Source organism: Melospiza georgiana, chromosome 7, assembly GCF_028018845.1.
Source record: "Melospiza georgiana isolate bMelGeo1 chromosome 7, bMelGeo1.pri, whole genome shotgun sequence".
Taxonomy (NCBI): domain Eukaryota; kingdom Metazoa; phylum Chordata; class Aves; order Passeriformes; family Passerellidae; genus Melospiza; species Melospiza georgiana.
This window is the reverse complement of record NC_080436.1, coordinates 8,444,406-8,461,722: the sequence shown is the minus strand read 5'-3', so window position 1 is coordinate 8,461,722 and position 17,317 is coordinate 8,444,406. Positions and strand designations below refer to the sequence as shown.

Below are 17,317 nucleotides of genomic sequence, written 5' to 3'. Positions count from 1 at the left end.
CACTGCTTACTCACTTCTTGCCAAGTCTGGAGCTGCCGGGTTGGGCCCCCACCCACCCCTCTGGCACAACTACTCCTTACAGCTTGGAAGCTATTTTTTTCCCACCGTGCTATCTAAAAAAGAAAAAAAAAGGCGTGAAAGCTTTTATCATGCTGAAAACACGCCAACTGCGAAGGCGACTCTGTGTCTCAGACGCCTGTTTCCTGGCAGATTTTAAGTCCTTTGCTCAACTGCTCGGATGGCGGGGGCAGGAGATGCCTGCAGCAGCAGCAGGCTGTGAACTGGAGCTCTAAACACTCACATGTTTAACTGCTGCTAAATTCCTGGGGGACCAACAATTCCAAACACAGGGCTCACAGCTACACATGCAGCCAAGTGGGCGCCAGCCCATCCAAGGGCCACCAGGCTGGGTACAGGAGGCACTGAGGGGGGTCACTGGTCCAACATCTCTACGTGGGGACAGCCATCAGGCTGTAAAAAGGTTGGGGGTCACCTTGCTCAGCATCTCTACCAGATCAGTCACCCCTTTGCTTCCCACATGGTAAGGCTTCAGCTCTGTTGGCTCCCAGGGGTTTGAAGGGAACCAATGGGAGCCAGCAAGCAGGATGAGCAAGGAAAAGGTGCTGGACAACTCCACTGCCGGTGTCCACATTTCCAGTGACCAGCTCTGGCTGTAGCCACCTAAAGGTGCTGGAAAATCCACCAGCAGCCCAAAGGGTAGGGACCCTACGCTGCTGCCACCCCAGAGAGACCTACCCACACAGAGCCTTTCATGGCAGTGATGCCTGGAGTGCTTGGAGCTGGTTTTGCAGAGGTGTATCCAAGTTTTGATTAGGACCCAGGGATTTTTCCATACCACCTCATGTGGGACTGGCTTGCAGTCAACGAAAAACATAGCAGCGTTGTCTGTCCTCATTCATTGTCTCAGGGTCTGGGTGAGCATTGCTGCACATCAATCACCCCCCTCTTTTGTACTCTTTTATTAACATTGTTGCTGTTACCATTCCTTATCTCATTGCTGTTTCCAGTTTTCCATCTTCCTTTGTACTTAGAATCACAGAATGAGAGAATTATACAATGGTTGGAGTTGGGAAGAGCCTTAAAGTTCATCCAGTTTCAACACCCAGCCACAGGCAGGAACACTTTCCACAAGAGCAGGCTGCTCCAAACCCCATCCAACCTGCCCTTGGAACACTTCCAGGGATGGGGCAGCCACAGCTTCTCTGGGCAACCTGTGCCAGGGCCTCAGCAGCCTCACAGGGAACAATTTCTTCCCAATATCTTATCCAGCCCTCTGGCAGTGTGAAGCCATTCCCCCTTGTCCTGGTCCTCTCCCGCCTTCTTTGAAGCCCCTGTAGACACCGAGGGAGGGGGGTGCAGGCTCAGTCTCCCCCAAGTTTTGTCTTGTCCAGGCTGAACAATCTCAATTCTTGGATGTCTTTGCCTTCTTCGTCTCCCTTTCTGCACAAGAAAGGCTGCACCAGGGGCTGGCCAGCCTGAAAGCCACAGAATGGAGGATGGGCAGAGTCAGCATCTCTCTCTCTGTGGCCTGTGCCAGCAGGAAGCTGCTGCCAGGCCCTGTGGGAAGAGGAGTGGCATTGCTCTAACAGGCAGAGTCAGCGACAGCGCCCGCGCTGCCAGAGCCAAGAGGCACCAGACAAAGCCTTTGTTCAGCAGTGCCAGCCTGGAGACAGAACACAGCAGCATTGCTACTGAGGCAAGACAAGCATGATCAAGGTGCCAGCCACCTCCACTGAAGCTGGTTTCAGGCACTAACTGGGGTCAGAGTCAACTGCAGCAGGCTGCTTTCCCAAGGTTAACAAGCATCAATAAACTTTTTTTTATGGCTCAAAAGACAGCACTGGTATTTTTGGGTGTCAAATCAGAACCATCTCTAATAGGGAATGGCCCTGCCTTCAGCTGTGCCCCATGAAAATTCACTGGGGTTTTGTGAACATTGGTGTTTGGTAAAGGAAAATCCTTTCCAGAGATTCCCAATCCCAAAAATGACTGGCTGAAGTTCACAGCCTGCAGGCTGGACATGTATTGGGATGCTTCCTACAGGGCAGGCTAAACAAGGCACAAAGGCCAAAAGGGATGAGCATCACTCACAGGAAGCCCCTCCAGGGCAGGAGGAAGGCAAGTCCCTGATTTAGACATGATCTGCAGTCATTTGTCATTGCTTGTAGCAGTCTCCTGATTCACTGTACACATGGAAACAACAATTATTTTAAGTCATTTTTCCAGAGAAAGAAACTCATATTTCAATTCCTATTTACCAAAACAAGAGCCAGACAAACTCAGTGCTGTATCAAAGTATGTTTATTCCAAAGCCAAATTTCTCACAGAAAACAATCTCCATGAACAGCAGCACTGGTCATGACAAACTCGAAAGCCTCCAGGGCTTGGGGTCCTGAACAGAGCAAGCAAGAACCTCTTCTCAAAGTTGTCAGGGAGAGAGGGGGAATGACAGAAAAGAGACACACGGGCATTTGGCACAATTTCAGAAACCATACCTGCTCCCAAGAAGAGCAAATGTACCAAGACACTTTGCAGGGAGATTAATGCCTGCCCAAGAATGTCTCAGAACACCCTGTGAAGGAGCAGCTGCCCCTGTCAGGAGAGAGCTGCATTATTCCTGCAGACAGAAAGCAGGGCTCTTGGTTTTCATCATCTGCTGAACCGCTCCCAAGGAGCCAAGAGGCTGGGATGTGGTGCCAGGGATGTGCTCCTCTGCAGCCTGGGCATGTCTGGGCCCAGCTGGAGCTCTACAGGGCTTCCCCTGCTTCCCCCTGCCCCAGCCTCTCAGAGAGGTGCTTGCTGATGGCCAGGAGGGGGTTGGCTCTGTACTGGGGATCGCTGATAACCTCTTGAAAGCGAGCCACTTCCTCCTCTCTGAGGAAAGAAAAATAACACAGCAGTTCTCTAAGTGCCTCGTGTGAAAGGAACTGAGCAGATAAGGACCCACTCATAAAGTAGCAGATTTCTGCTGAGACAGAGTGATCCTGAGTGTAAATCTCAGAGAAAGACAGTGCAAGAATAAACCTAATTTAGCCAAGGGCAAAGCTCAAATTGCTGCCAGCTTCATGGGAGCCAGGGACTTTGATCTCATGCCACAGAGACACAAACAATTATGACAGTGTCCAGCATCACTTGGGAATGGGGCTTTTTTTAGAGCTTTTCCCTAGTAAACCAGAAACAAGAGGCTGTGGATCTGGTCAATCACCAGGAATGAGAATTACTTCAGATTGCACCAGCACAACACCAAATTCTCTTTGGAGAGCCCCTCTACTGACTCTCTTTATGGCTGAACATTGAGCCTTGGTAATCCTACATGCACCACTAGCTGGACACCATGACAGCATTACCTCTGCATGCCTGGTCACAGCTGCTTCCTGGGGAAATGGCCTTGTCTCAAAAAGCAAGCAAGCAGGGAGGGACAAGAACAGAGCAGGAGTATAAAAAAAACCCTGTGAGTTTTCACACAGCCACATCCACTAGAGCACCCTCATCTCCCCCAGACTGCCAGGCTCTCCACAGCCCTGCCAGACAAACACTTGGTAGTGCTCAGCTACTTCCCTCCCCTTCAAAGCTCCTGCCAGAGAAACAGAGAGAGGAGCCAATGCTCCTGAAGCTTGGCTTGGGGTATTAAGGTGAAACTTAGGGAACCTCTCATCCAAACTAATACCTTGGGAAAGAAACCTCAAGATATTCCTCCAAATTTTTTCTCTCCCAAGAAGCACAGACTTGCCAGGCCACCAAAAGCAAAGCAAGGCAGAGCTGAGTGAGAAAGGCATCCCAGCAGCAACACAGGCTTGTTTCTGACAGAGAAGGTATTCATGGACAGCAGTGCTGCATCTGTAGCCTGACTGTTCAGACTCAGTTTGCAGCTGAATGGCTCAAAACTGACAGAAATCCAGGAAACAAGAAAGCAAACACTGGCAGATCACAGAGCCTAGCCCCAGGAGAGATGTGCTGAGGGAAAACGAAGTTCTTGGTGGCAGTATAAGCTATACAGGGAAAAAGGAATTGCCAGACTAAGTCCAGGAGTTACTTGGACACATTTAAGTTCTCCATCCTTGATGATATTCAAAAGCCATGTGGACTTGGCTCTGGAGCAACCAGTTCTAGGTAACTCTGCTTGAGCACAAGGGTTGGACCAGGTGACACCCCATGGATCCCTTCCAGTCTCGACCATTCCCTGAGGCTCAGCAGGAACTGGACACTGACAAATGGGTACTTACAGGAGCTGATGTTTCTGAGCTTGTTTCATCAGACAGAAGTCTGCTGGTGCTGCCTTGGGTTTTATGTGGCTATGGAGAGAAGAAACAAAACAAGTGAGTGTTAGAGCATTAATTTAGCAATGGCTGTGTAGATGGAAACAGTCCAGGGATTATGCATCTGCCTTTCCAGAAAGAACAGGTAATTAGTTATCCTGCATGGAAATTCTCCTGAAAGGCAATTATTTCCACAACCAGGCATTGCAGGGAAATGCAAACTCCCTCCACCTGAGGCTGAGAGAGCAGGAGGCATTACAGGAACACCAGACCTCTCAGAGCCAGCACTGGTCATTAGCTGTCCATGCCCAGATCCCTTTCTGCTTATCACTGACCTCCAGGTCAAACTGATCCTGTTGCTTAGAGCCAAGATTCCATGGAACCTGCCCTCCCCACCACACATGTCACCTCTGCACAGCTCATGTTCCCTGCTGCTGACACTGCAGAGCTCCAGCCTTCACAGCCACCCTGGCAGCACCAGGGATGCTCAGCAAGAGGAGGGAGCTGCCAGCCCTATGTGCTGTAATGCAGGATGGTGCACTGTGTGCAGAAGAGGCACAGCAGCAGGTACAGATCTGCCACCTCTCCATGCATTCCTGATCCCTGGGCAAAGTCCAAGGGGACCAGGGGTGTAATACCATCCCTCGTGACGCCCGATGCCAAGCAGCAGCAGAGATTTACCACAAAGCCAGCACTAAGCCCCAGTAAGGGACACACAGGAAGCACAGAGATTGCTTTGGGGACTTGTGGTGCACAATAGGAGCTGCTGGTAGAACTGGACAGTAAGGAAAGGAGAAGAAATCTCCATTTTTCAGGATTACACAGATAGGAAAATTAACAGAAGAAAGAGGTTGGGGACCCCAATTCACCCTGAAGCAGAGCCTCAGCACATAGGCAAGGGGGAGAAAGAGGGCCTGAATCCCACCTCTCTGTTGCAGCAGGGGTCAAGGAGGAATATTCCCATACTGGTGGGTGCTGGGGGTTATGGCCACCCCCACCTAATCTACCCCAAAAGTCAGAAAACACAACAATTTCTCACCTCCTCTTCAAGACAGCAGGATCTGGTCTCTTGTTACAGTGGCTTCCTCTTCCTACTTCTCTCTCTGGCATACTACCCTCCATCCTCTTATATTGCCTTTTTTTTCCCCTATTCTTCCTTTCTTCTTATTGCCCTTGCCTCACATTGCCCCATGTCACTCATTTCCATCACCCACCTCTAATTCAATCAGTTCCTGTTCATTTCCCTCCCCTCGTTTTTAACAGCTCAGCATAGGGACAACTTCTGGTCCTAGTTTGCCTGGAATGCTCACAGAAGATCAGGAAAATCCTTTCTCAAGCTGGGTGGCAGCCCTTGGTCACCAGAGCAGGGCCTGCCAAATCTGTGTGTGCCACCAAGTCACCATGGCTGTCCCCTCAGAGGTGAGCAGCTCTGCAGAGGGTGGCAAAGCCTAAAGGAAAGCTATCCCAGGGTACATTTCCTGCTGGATTTCCCCTCAAAATCACCAGCATGCTGCCTGTTCATTTGGACCCTGTTAGCAGCTCAGCTTCATTACACTTCATTGCCTTCATTCATTATAAAGCAGAATAAAAACCTCCCTGTAATGCGCTTTTACCCTGCAGGAGATCAAATTCCTGGAGAATCTAATCTTTTATTAATACTGCTGACAAATCACCAGAGTATTACCCTTCCTTTCTGTAATGATTCAAATCCTATAAAGGCCTCCTGATTATTTCAAACACTCCTCTACAGACATTTGGGCAGCCAGAAGCCAGCAAGGGGAAGAAGAGCCTGTAGCTCCTCCATGTCAGTACCAAGGGGGGCTGGTTTGGGGTTAGCAGGTCACAGGCAGGGTAGGTGACATCAGCCCATGTCAAATTCCCACCTCCACTGTGCCAACTTGGGCTTCTCAAAGGAGAGGCTTTTGGCAAAGGTCTGGGATAGGGAGAGAGAGAGCTGACAGTGCACAGGGAACAGCCAGCTCAGCCATGCTCTTGGCCAAAGTCACACTGCAAAACAAAGAGTCTGGCCACAGCACAAAGGGCACTGCTCAAAGGCTTGAAGTGCCTCAGGATAAAGCCTGGATGAAGGCCTGGAAGGATGGAATGCCAGCCTGCAACACCACAAGATGAGGTTATCAGGTGAGCTCAAGCAGCATCACAACATGGACACCCACGTGCCACTCCTGCAACTTCCAGGACATCTGGATGCTCCCAGTCTGTCTCATGCCAAGCCCCAACCAAGCAATACAGTGCCCCTCTCAGCTGTGGGTTCAGAAGACACATTTCATCTTTTTTTCTTGTGCCAAGTAAAGCATAAAAATGGTTCAAACAGAGTTGCCAATGAGACCCTGTTCTCCTGACCATGGCCTGCAGCTACAAGCTGAGCTGAAGGCCCCTCCACCCTGCAGGAAGAAGGGAAACACACAGTCCATCTCCAAATGGCACCAACCTTTTGAGAGGCTTCCTTGCCCCTGTGGTCAGGTAGGAGAGCTCAGGCAGGGCTTCCATCAAGGGCTGCATGTCTCCCACCACAGGCGTTGCTTTCCGCTTCGCTTCAGCTTTTTGCTTTTGCTTGGCCATCTTCACACTCTCTATTTCTGCGTCAGAAACAAGGCATTACTGCAAGAAGGGGGAACACCTGCAGGAGATAACCCTTGAGCTAAGAAATTCATCAGTTTTGCCATTTACAGAAGTGATATAAACCAGGGAAAAAATGAACAAAATGCAGCTGGGTCATTCCCTCCATTGATGTATTTGCTTGTAAATATATACATCCCTTCTGACATTGCAATGGGGAGTGAAATTCCCAGATTCTGTCCTTTTCCATCCCTTACACTGTTCTTTGCTCTCAGCAAAACTGCACAGGAGTCCTGATGTGGCAAAAACCACACTGACCTTCTCTGTTGCTGTTGGGACCAAACAACAGTCTCCCAGGAGAGGCAGGAAAGATGGACTAAATGTCAGTTGTTTACTTAGTTTGAAGAGAGTCAAGGCTCCACCTCAATGACTCATTGTGGAGTGCAAGCAGACAGATGCTGGATAAACTGGACCCTTGGAAAAGCACTGCACCAAGTGGCAGATGCACATAGCCTCTCTCAGGACCAGGTTTCCTGGTCTCCCAGCAGCAGCTCTGACAAGGGTGCAGGCACAGAGAGCTCCACAAATGCTACACCTGTCTCCTCCTTTGTCTTAAGAGGTGAACATTAAAAGCCACAGGCTTCTGCCTCAGTCCTTGAGGCTCCCTGATGTGGCAGTAAGTCCCACAGCTGCTCGCGCTTCCCAAAGCCAGCAGTTTCCAGGGTGAGCTCCAGCAGAACACATCCTTTAGGACAGCCCACAAAAGCCCAGCAGTGCTACAGGCCTCCAGCTGAACTCCAAGATGCCCCACCTGACCCACAAATCCCTTGGACAACTGCAAGGATGATGAGCTACAAACTCCTTGTGTGGACATGACAGTGTGCCAGAAGCCATGGGGCAGAGCTGGTGACACAGAGAGGCCAACAGAAGCCAGAAGTATTTTTGGTGGGAGCACAAAAGCAGCCAGTCCCACTTACAGACCACAAGCCTGGGTCTAATCCTGCTCCCACAGTCAAGGAAGCAGAACTCAAATTCAGTGGCTGCTCCTTTAATACCTTCGCCTTGCTCATTCTCCAGCTCAGCTGAGTAGAAGAGCAACAGTTTTTCATGAACTGCAGCTCTGCTGCACATGGATGTTTGTGACAAATCAGGATTGGAAACACTTCTCCTCACAGCAATCCCTGCCAAGAACACAGCTTTCTGTTCTGCATGACTTCTTTTTTTGGTCTGGCTTTATGAAGCTGACTACTTCAGTGCTTTCATAAACAGTATGTGCTGAAAATTTTCAGACACCTGATTCTGCGCAAACACGCTAAATTCTTTTCCTATGAAGTCTTGTTCAGATGAGGAGCCATGCAACATATGTATTTTTAAATGTGCATACTTCTAATGTCTGAAGCATTACTTAAGTTTTTTCCCCTCTCTAGTCTCTCCTAAGATTACTTATTGGAATGGGAGAAAGTTGTGCATTTGCACTACTGGCTGATCTTTGGTTCCCAGGGTCTTGGCATCCAGTGTCACAAAAGCAGCCCTGGGACAAGAAGAAACAACAAACTCAGATTTAGGAAAACAGAGATGTAGTGATAACTCGAGTAGTCCAAGCTGGCTTCTCTTTTTGGGGGACAAAAAGCTCTTTCTCCACAAAGAACTGGCAGAGTTTTTAGGTACTACTGTGCCTGTAAAGCACTTTTAACATCACCAAGACAGTAAACTTCAGGCTAAATTACCTGTCTTGGCAGATATTTGTTCTCCCCAGAGCAAAGTCTCTGCATTTCACTTGTATTTCCTCATTTTAGTAATTTCTAAGCCAAGAGAAAGGGAAGAGGGCACAGCAGGGCCAAAACAGCACACATGATCTTGGGAAAGACTGATGCTACAAAGGCATCAGGAGGGCTAGAATAAGACCCTGTAAGGATCCTGCTCCTGGGCTTTCCCAAAGCAGCTGAACTTGACTAGCAAAGCCATCTGTGTTATGTGTCCAAAGAAGATGTCCAGGCACTCAGAAGCTGTTGGCTGGTTGTTTGGGAGGAGGTTTCCTTCCACTCACGTGTGTTAAATTCATACCATTTTACCTAAGAAGAGCCAGACACACCTTCAGTGCAGCTGGTGAAATCAAAGGTTAATGAGCTTGGGCTTAGAGCTCAGGCACAGACAGCATTTGGTGTAGCAGAAAGCCACATCCCTCTGCCCCAAAAATAGTCTGTGTCCAACTCTGTTGGGCAAGAAGGTGTTAGGAACAAAGCCTGTCCCAAGAACAGCTTCAGGTGACACAAGGAACCCCTCTGCCACACTGGGTACAACTGCACAGTCCCCTCCTGTGCTAAGACACTCAGAGCAAAAACAGGCAAAGAGAAGCATTTCTGCCATGGGCTGGGCTTGGTTAGCTCATATTTCAGTGCTCGAGACAGGCCAGACTGTCTGCTAAGTGGGTTCACTGACCTGCAGCATGTGGGAAAGAGCAGTGACACAGCCAGCAGTGTCCAGAGCTCTCCCCTACTGAGGGGGCAGGAGAGCCCACTGCAGGGTCTCACCAGAGGTCTGGGATTAGCTGATGGCAGCACAGAGCTCAGCTCCAGCCTCTCCTGCCATCCCTCTGGCTCCTGGGTGAGGAGGAGCTCCACCAGACAGCTACTCACATCTGTACTAGAGTTTTAAAAGATAGAAAAATATGCTAAACTTATATGGGCACAGTGCCTTTCTGCATAAACAAAGGGTTTATGTAGTCACACATATTACACATAGTAAAAATCAAAAGCAGAACTGGGGCAATGACTAAGTCTTGGTGCTAAACACCGAGAAACAATACCTGGAACTTCTATCCCAGTGCTGGGGAGGGATGAAGATTTCTGAGAAGGATTCTGTCACCCAAACCCAGAGTACAGAGATCCATCAGAACTATACTTTGTGATACTGTGTCACAGGAATACTCACTCTGCAGCCATCTTTCCTTCCTCAGCTTCATCTTCTCTTTTTTAGAAAGTACTGTTTTTTCTTGCAAACCTAGAAGAGAAGAGACATGAGATGGAGCCTGGCTCCTGCACAATAGATTCTGTTCAACCCTTGAAGCTTTTCAACTTGCTGGCACAGCAGGCAGATCCAAAGGCTACCCTGCACCCCAACTTTTAGCCAAGCAAATCAAATCTGCCTTGCTGTGAGTTAAAAAACAAGAAACAAGCAGATCAGAACATCAGCATAGGATGACAGAATGGTACGGATTGGGAAGGACCTCAAACCTCATCCCATTTCAAACCCCCCTGCTGTGGGCCCCAGAGCAGCTTGTTCCAAGCCCCATCTAGCCTGGCCTTGGGCACTCCCAAGGATGGGGCAGCCACAGTTTCAGCCTGTGCCAGGGCCTGCCCACCCTCACAAGGAGAATTTTCTGAAATATATCCAGGGCAGACGTAAGGAGGAGCTGGTCACTAGCAACCTGTAAAATAGACTAGTACCTACTATTTACCAAATTCAGTATTTGGAAAGCAGCTGTTGAGCACAGATATCCAATATAAAGTAAACTATCATCACAAATGTTTTTACTGGAGATCTGTTGCAAGTGCTATAAAATTGTATCTTACCTCACACATTTAACCTAAATTGACTTGAGCCAACTTTTCTCCTGAAATGTGCTGGAAATACTAGAATTCCTATAGAGTAACAAGCTCCCTAAAGATCATACTATTCACCTTAGCTTATTCTTAAATGCAGAAAAGAAAAAGCACCCCTTTTTTCCCTTCCCAAAGAAAGGAATTCAGTACAATTATGAAAACAACTCACTGAGGACAACTTCTCTGAAGCTACAGATCCTTTGGGATGATTTGAACAAAAGCATCCTTTAATAATTTCTTAAGAACAGAACAAACCTGCTGGGGCTAAGGTGACCTTCCCACAAAACCAACAATCACCACCATGTTTTGAGTTTCTAAGACAGGGAGAATGAAGCTGGAGCTTCCACAGCCTCATTTCCCAGAAAAATAAATTCCCAAACAGCACTTAGTAAAACCACATTTGTTGTGGTATCAAAGCAGATGCTGAAAGAATAAATTGCATGATCCAATAACCAACTCTGAGCTATGCCCATCCCCATCACCCCACATTTCTGTGGTTTCAGGGGACAAAAGGATGAATGACAGTCAATTATGACATACATATTATCATTATTATGGAATTATTATCCCATCTCAATGATCTCCAGAAGGCTGCCTGCACAGGACACCACAGCTGCTCCAGCCTGCCCAAATTTCAGCCATGGCAATGCTGGGAAGATCTGCCCCTCATCTGGAAACACACTCATGACTTCACTGGAAAAACATGGCCTGGCAGCATTTGTTAATGAAAATAAAAAGGCCCAATTCAGCCAGCTGCAGTAATAACAGCAATTCAGGTTTGGGTTGGTATTTTTTTTTCCCCAAAACAGTAGTGGAATATTTAAGGAAACACAAAAGCTGTTTTCCTGGCAGGAACCCAATCCTGCTGCTGGCCAGGGAGGGGGAAGGTGGCCACAGATAACCAGAGAGTGCTTGAGGGAAAGGAGCTGCATCCCTCCTCTGCCAGCAGCCAGTTCCTGCCCTTTTCCATCACTTGGCTCTCTAGACACTCCAATTTCCATATCCCAGCCTGCCCTCAGAAGGCTGCTCAGCTGCTTGAGGGCGCAAAGTTGTGTTTGGCAGCTTCCAGTTGTGATGTCAAGTGCCAAAACCGCTGCAAAGCCACTGGAGGACAGTGAAGGCAGAATTCAGCTGGTTAATTAACAGCACAGACTGTCCCCAAGGCAGCCTTTTGTTTTTATTTAGCTTGCAAGCGCCTCTGAGACCAAGCCAAACCACAGCTCCATTTTAATTATTTTCCTGTGAAATCAGAAGGGTTTGAATCCCCCTCTCCAGCCCATTCCACAGGTAATTTAACAACACTTGCCTTTGAAACCCTATGAATGAAGGAAAGGTGAGCAAACCCCATTACATAGCTAAGGGAAAGGTGAGCAAACCCCATCACATTAACTAAGGATAATTTCCACACTGTAAATTTGACAATCATTCATTTTAGCAAGAACATGCTTTCTTCTTTCTTCCCTCTGATCTGTACAGTACAAGACATGCCAGATACAAACAGGTTAAAAAAAAACCACAATAGCTTTTTGCCACCTACATCAAGCATTTGGTACTACTCCTGGCAATCCTTAGGATGCTGCTTTCATGTCAGAGAAGCAGATTTTTGAGGATGGCTTCCTTAATTTCAGAAATCTTGAGGGTTTTTTGGTAAAGGACTCAGACTAAAAACAAAAATAGAATATATATACACACGCAGACACATATATATATGACTACTTTTCATAAAGAACTCCTTAGACTAAATATATCTATAAATCCTACCTCAGAAATCCCCATTTGATCCTTTCTAGGCATTCAGAAAGAAGCTGGAGTGAGTTAAAACTGTAACACTAGAGGCTTCCCTGCCCCAAGATCCCACTATTTAATTTTGGCTCTGCAGCCAAGAGGGTTTGACAGTTCCAGGAAACTCCATTGGAAACTTGGAGCATTTGGCCATTACCAGAAATATTCAATAAACCTGTGCAATGCCACATGGACAGAGGAGGGTCCTTCAGCACCAGGCATTTGCAAAGCTCCTCCTGGGCTCTGAGACATTAAGAAACAACATGTAACATTAATTAATATTCCAAAACCCCAATGATACAAAACAGTAAAGCTGTTGCTGCTCAAAACATAGTATTTTGGCAAACTCAAGTTAAATAACAACAGATGTTTTAATTTTAGCCTCAGTTGTGTAATAGCAAGAATGAGCATATGCCTACAGCTGTGAGATGAGTTAATGAAGGAAGTCAGACTACATCCAAAAGCAGATATTGGGTGTGGTTTGGGGTTGTTTTCTTAAATCACATAGTGTCACTCGTAAATGGTGCACTGCTCTTGTCCAATAAAGAGCCTGGGAAATGGTAAGGACAGTCTCCTGGGGCACAGGCAACAGTGCTGTGACCTGGCAGCTGTCACTGCACGACCCCTGAGGTGTTCTTATTCCTCCAGGAACAGAGCTGAGGGACAGCACGGGCCAGGCACAAAGCCAGCCAAGATGCCCTCTGGCTGAGAGGATGCTCCACAGCTCCCTGCCCTCATCCCACTGACAGCTCCCAGTCTGTGCCCTCCAGCTCCCCTGCTCCCAAAGCATTGATGCACATTGGTGACCAAGGCTTAGGGGTGGCAAGGACAGGGGCTGTGCCCAAACTCTTTGTCCTCCTGCTGTTACAGGAGCCCCTAGGGACAGCTTGGTACCTGTATGTATGGGGCACAGAAAACACATTTGGATTTTGCCCAATCCAAGCCCTGCTGCACCCTGAGCAGGCTTGGGAAGCAGCATTGGAGGAAAAGGTGCCAGCTCCTCCTGGGCCAGGGCAGGTTTCTCCATGGATACAGCATTTGCTTTTCATGATCTAAAACAAGCTGCATTATTTTTGTTCACACAATTATACCAGCATGCACGCATTCTTCCTGCCCCAATGTGGAAGGTGTGAGAAATGACCCTCACTTTTAAAATTTAATTACAACAAAGGACTGAATAAGGAAAAATCACAGTGCTGGGAGCTCCCACACCATGACTACCAGCCACATGGCTCCTCTACAAAATAGATGCTCTGCCTTTTATATCTTTAGTTCCTCTGAAAGTTTTGTCAGTCTACTCTTTCCCTGCCATCCATTGGTGGAGACTACTTTTTACATCTTGATTGGAGGTCAGGTGTTATCTTAGCTCCTGGTAACAAGCCAGCCTCCTCTAAATGTCATGACTACCATGGCTATTACAGGGAGGGGAAGGAAAGAGGACTATGGAATGACATATTACAACAACATCACTACACACCTATAAAATATCTGTCTCTTAATTGTGAGAGCCAACTATTAAATTACATATTTATAACAAAGGCATCCTACAAGAAGTGGGATCTGCCTTCTCTGCCCCTTCAGATGCCCTGGTTATCTGAAGCACAGCCTACTTCCAAGCCTGGCCTCCCCCTGGAAGCCCAGAGCAGCAGTGCAGCTCGTGTCCTCACAGCAAGGTCATGGCTCTGCCGGGCCTGGTAAACATCCCCAGGCTCCAAGCAGCCCCAGCACAAGGGGCACAAGGCCTCCCAGGCAGCCCAGCTCAGCCTCAGCTCACAGGGGCACTCAGTGATGCTCCATTAGAGGGGGGAGCACATCCCCTCAGGAGGTGACTGGGAAGTCACAATGTGCACAGCAGGCTGTGAAAGGCGACCTCAGAGACAAAGGCTGTCCTTACACACTGTGTCTGAAGTGCTGCTGGCACACTCAGCCCCTTGCACAAGGTAAAAGCACCTCCTTCTCCTCCTCTGCCCAAGGCTTTGTCCATTTTAGCTCCTCATCCTTCATGCTCTCAGCAGCCCTCCCCAGAAGAGATTCAGCCCCAGTCACAGACAGGCACACAGAGGATGCTCAAGGTGGCCCAGTGTGTCACTGCTCCTACAGCCACTTGTGCAGCTGAAGGTTATTTTTATAACCAAGGCTGAAATGCCACAGGGAACCCGGGTTTCTGAGCCAAGAATTGCAGAGTCTAAGACAGGAGGTTGGTGTTGCTATTTCAGGCTCAGGGAAACAAAGAAATCATAGAATAGTTTGGGCTAGAAGGGACCTTAAAGACTAACTCATCACAAACCCCTGCCATGGGGAAAAGTAAAAAGAAGAAAGGAAAATAAAAGGATAGGTGCCAGTACCCCCTGACATGGAAAACTTGAAAGTCCACAAGACAAATGCAGAAAGGCTCACCCACAGAAAGGTGCCCTGGGAAACACACACCATGTCAGGGACATTCCAAGATCAGGTGTGATCCCCTTCAAGAAATCCCCTTTCCAGCTTTGGGAGAATGAGTCTGCTTACAAAAAAAGACATTTTACCCCCCCCGCCCCACACACACACAACCCTTTCTATGTACATGCAACAAGGGTGTGTGCATTTCATCCACCAAAAGAGTTCTCCAAAGGTATCATAAATTACACACTGCAAATATTGTCATTTGTCAAGGAATGGCATGGCAAAAAAGTTGACTTTTTCCTTGCTATCACTGGCATATATTTCCTCTCTGTGCAGCCCCAAAAACAATTTAAATACCTGTGATCACAGTGAATTTAGTTTATGCCCAGCAGCTCTCAGCAAGCTCTGCTGCAGCTTCCAGCCTTACAAGAGGTCACTCAGCCACAAGAGCAGCAGAACCCACAGCATCAGCCCTGGAAACATTCCAAAGGTGTGGCTGTGGCACTTGGGGACATGGCTTAGGGGCACACCTGGCAGTGCAGGGGGAATGGTGGGATTCAGTCTTACAGAGTTTTCCTAACCTTAACGATTCTATGATTGTATGAATGGCAAAGCCTTCTTGCAGTCAAGTTGATACAGGGACCTGTAGGTCTGCAAATTTTCCACAGTAAGGCAAGAAAACTGACCATTCCAACATCCTGAACACTGTGAGCAGAGAAACCCCACCAGAGGCTACTGAGAGCAACTTCATGCCCCTAGCCCCATCAAGAGAGGAGAATGAACATTTTCTTTGCTTCCACCACCCCATATAAAAGCCCCAGAGAAACATCTCCAAGAAGTGCAGACAGTGGAGCCGAGGCCAAATGCTCCTTGAGGCAGCACCAGGGAAGGCTGGACCATCCCTCAACCAGAGGAAACAACACTGACTGGCTCAAGATAACCAACAAGAGTTGGTGAGCTTGTACAGGGGCATTAAGCATTGCCATCCAGTTAAAGCAGCTTCCTCTGCTGCAATTCAGACACGGGGGAAGATGCAGGAATACATAGATATAAAAAAGGATATACATTCTTAAGATCAGACTCTTGGGGAAAAACTTCCCAGGGAGCACAGGCAATCCTTACTTCCCCAAAGAGCAGCCTTGCCAAAGGTGCAGCACCCAGCCCTGGCAGAAGTTTTGCAGATAAGCAGCACATGATCCTCGTTGGGATTACAGCCACTAAACCTGCTTCCCTGCTCCTGCAGGTCTGACAGCATCTGCAGTGCCTCTGCCCCACATCTGGATGTGTGAGGCCACATCTGGAGCAATGGGTCCCCTCCTGGGCTCCCCAGGACAAGGGGGACACATGAATGGGAGAGTTAATCCAGGTAAAGGCCACTAAAATTAAGGAACTGGAGTGTCTTTTACTTGAGGAAAGGCTGGAAAAGAGGCCTCAAAGGAAATCCTATAAATGTGCATAATACCTGGTGGAAAGGAAGAGGAGGAGGGAGACAGACTATTCCCAATGGTGCCCAGTGACAAGGAGCACACAGTTTTTGGGAAAATTTTCATGATTTTTTAAATTGTCAGGAGGTTATGGAGCCCCCAGGTCTCCACCCATGGAAATATTCAAAACCTGACTAGACACAGCCCTAAACAACCTGCTTTATCTGGTCAAAGTGGACCACCAAAGTAGACTCCAGTGAGTCTGCAGCACAATTTGGACAGTTGGCAAGAGTCCTTTTACAGAGGATAAAAATGTGTATTTTAGCAACAGAGATACAGGCACCTTAGCTATTGGTGTGGATGTTGCAGTTTCAATAAAGGGCAGTGAGAAGACCAGAGCACCATTTCTATAAAAGCCAGAACAGCAGCCAATCTCTGGAATGAGATTTATTCTGAGACCAGGAGTAATTCATGTTTACCAATGGGTAAATTCTCTCCTTAGGGCTTACTGAAGGAGGCAGAACACTGAAACATTACTATGCTTTTTGACAATGCCTTGCAGGCCTGCATTTGAAAGAGATTTTCCCCAAAATATCTTTTCCTTTCCTGCTAATAAGATTACCTTTGACTATCCTGTCCTTTGAGAAGCTTTAAAAATCAGTAGTTCAGTATCTCTGCAGTATTACACAGTGAAAGATCTAGATCTGAAATAGTTACACTGCTGGATTTTATCTGGTGCTTATTTATCCAAAAAGCACAAACAGTTTACCTTAATTTCCTTGTCTTTTAACTGCATATTAGCTAGCAGACAATTAAACTGGCATTCCCTGGGGAAGTTTTCCAGCCACTGGTTCCTATAACCCCTCTCATACTGTTTTGGAACCTGGTGTTTCTTTCACCTATGCCTTTCAGCACCTTAGGGGAGGCAGCTCTGCTCAGCTGTACTTGTTATTACATTCCCAGTGGGTGGATTCAGTGGAGACACTGCATTTTATCACAGAATGATTTGGGTTGGAAGGGCCCTTAAAGATCATCCAGCTCCAGCCATGCCTGCCTCAGGCAGCTTTTTATGCTGCATTTCTACTCAAAGCCAAAGCAGGGGCCTGATGAGGTGCTGGGGAAAGGGGAGAGAGCAGACAAAAATAGGGAAGGAGAGAAAACAAAAAATGGATTTAAAGATGCTCAGAGGACAGAGGGACAAAAGCACAGAGGGACAGACTTGCAAGGCAGACAGACAAATATGTCACTGTCAGCTGGCACTGCAGCACTGGCA

The 17,317-nt window shown here is 47.8% G+C and overlaps 1 protein-coding gene across 1 annotated transcript in view; it reads right to left on the bottom strand.

The window, feature by feature from the left end:
• Positions 1-2,306: 2,306 nt before the first annotated feature.
• The window catches only part of SLX9 (SLX9 ribosome biogenesis factor), a 39,996-nt gene continuing 24,985 nt past the window's right edge, over positions 2,307-17,317 (bottom strand). Inside the window, exons 3-6 of the mRNA XM_058027966.1 lie at positions 9,786-9,854; positions 6,727-6,874; positions 4,245-4,313; positions 2,307-2,895 (exon numbers count right to left, since the gene is read on the bottom strand). Of these exons, the coding sequence (XP_057883949.1) occupies positions 2,769-2,895; positions 4,245-4,313; positions 6,727-6,874; positions 9,786-9,854 (413 nt within the window). The 3' untranslated portion in view covers positions 2,307-2,768. The remainder of the gene's footprint in view (positions 2,896-4,244; positions 4,314-6,726; positions 6,875-9,785; positions 9,855-17,317) is intronic.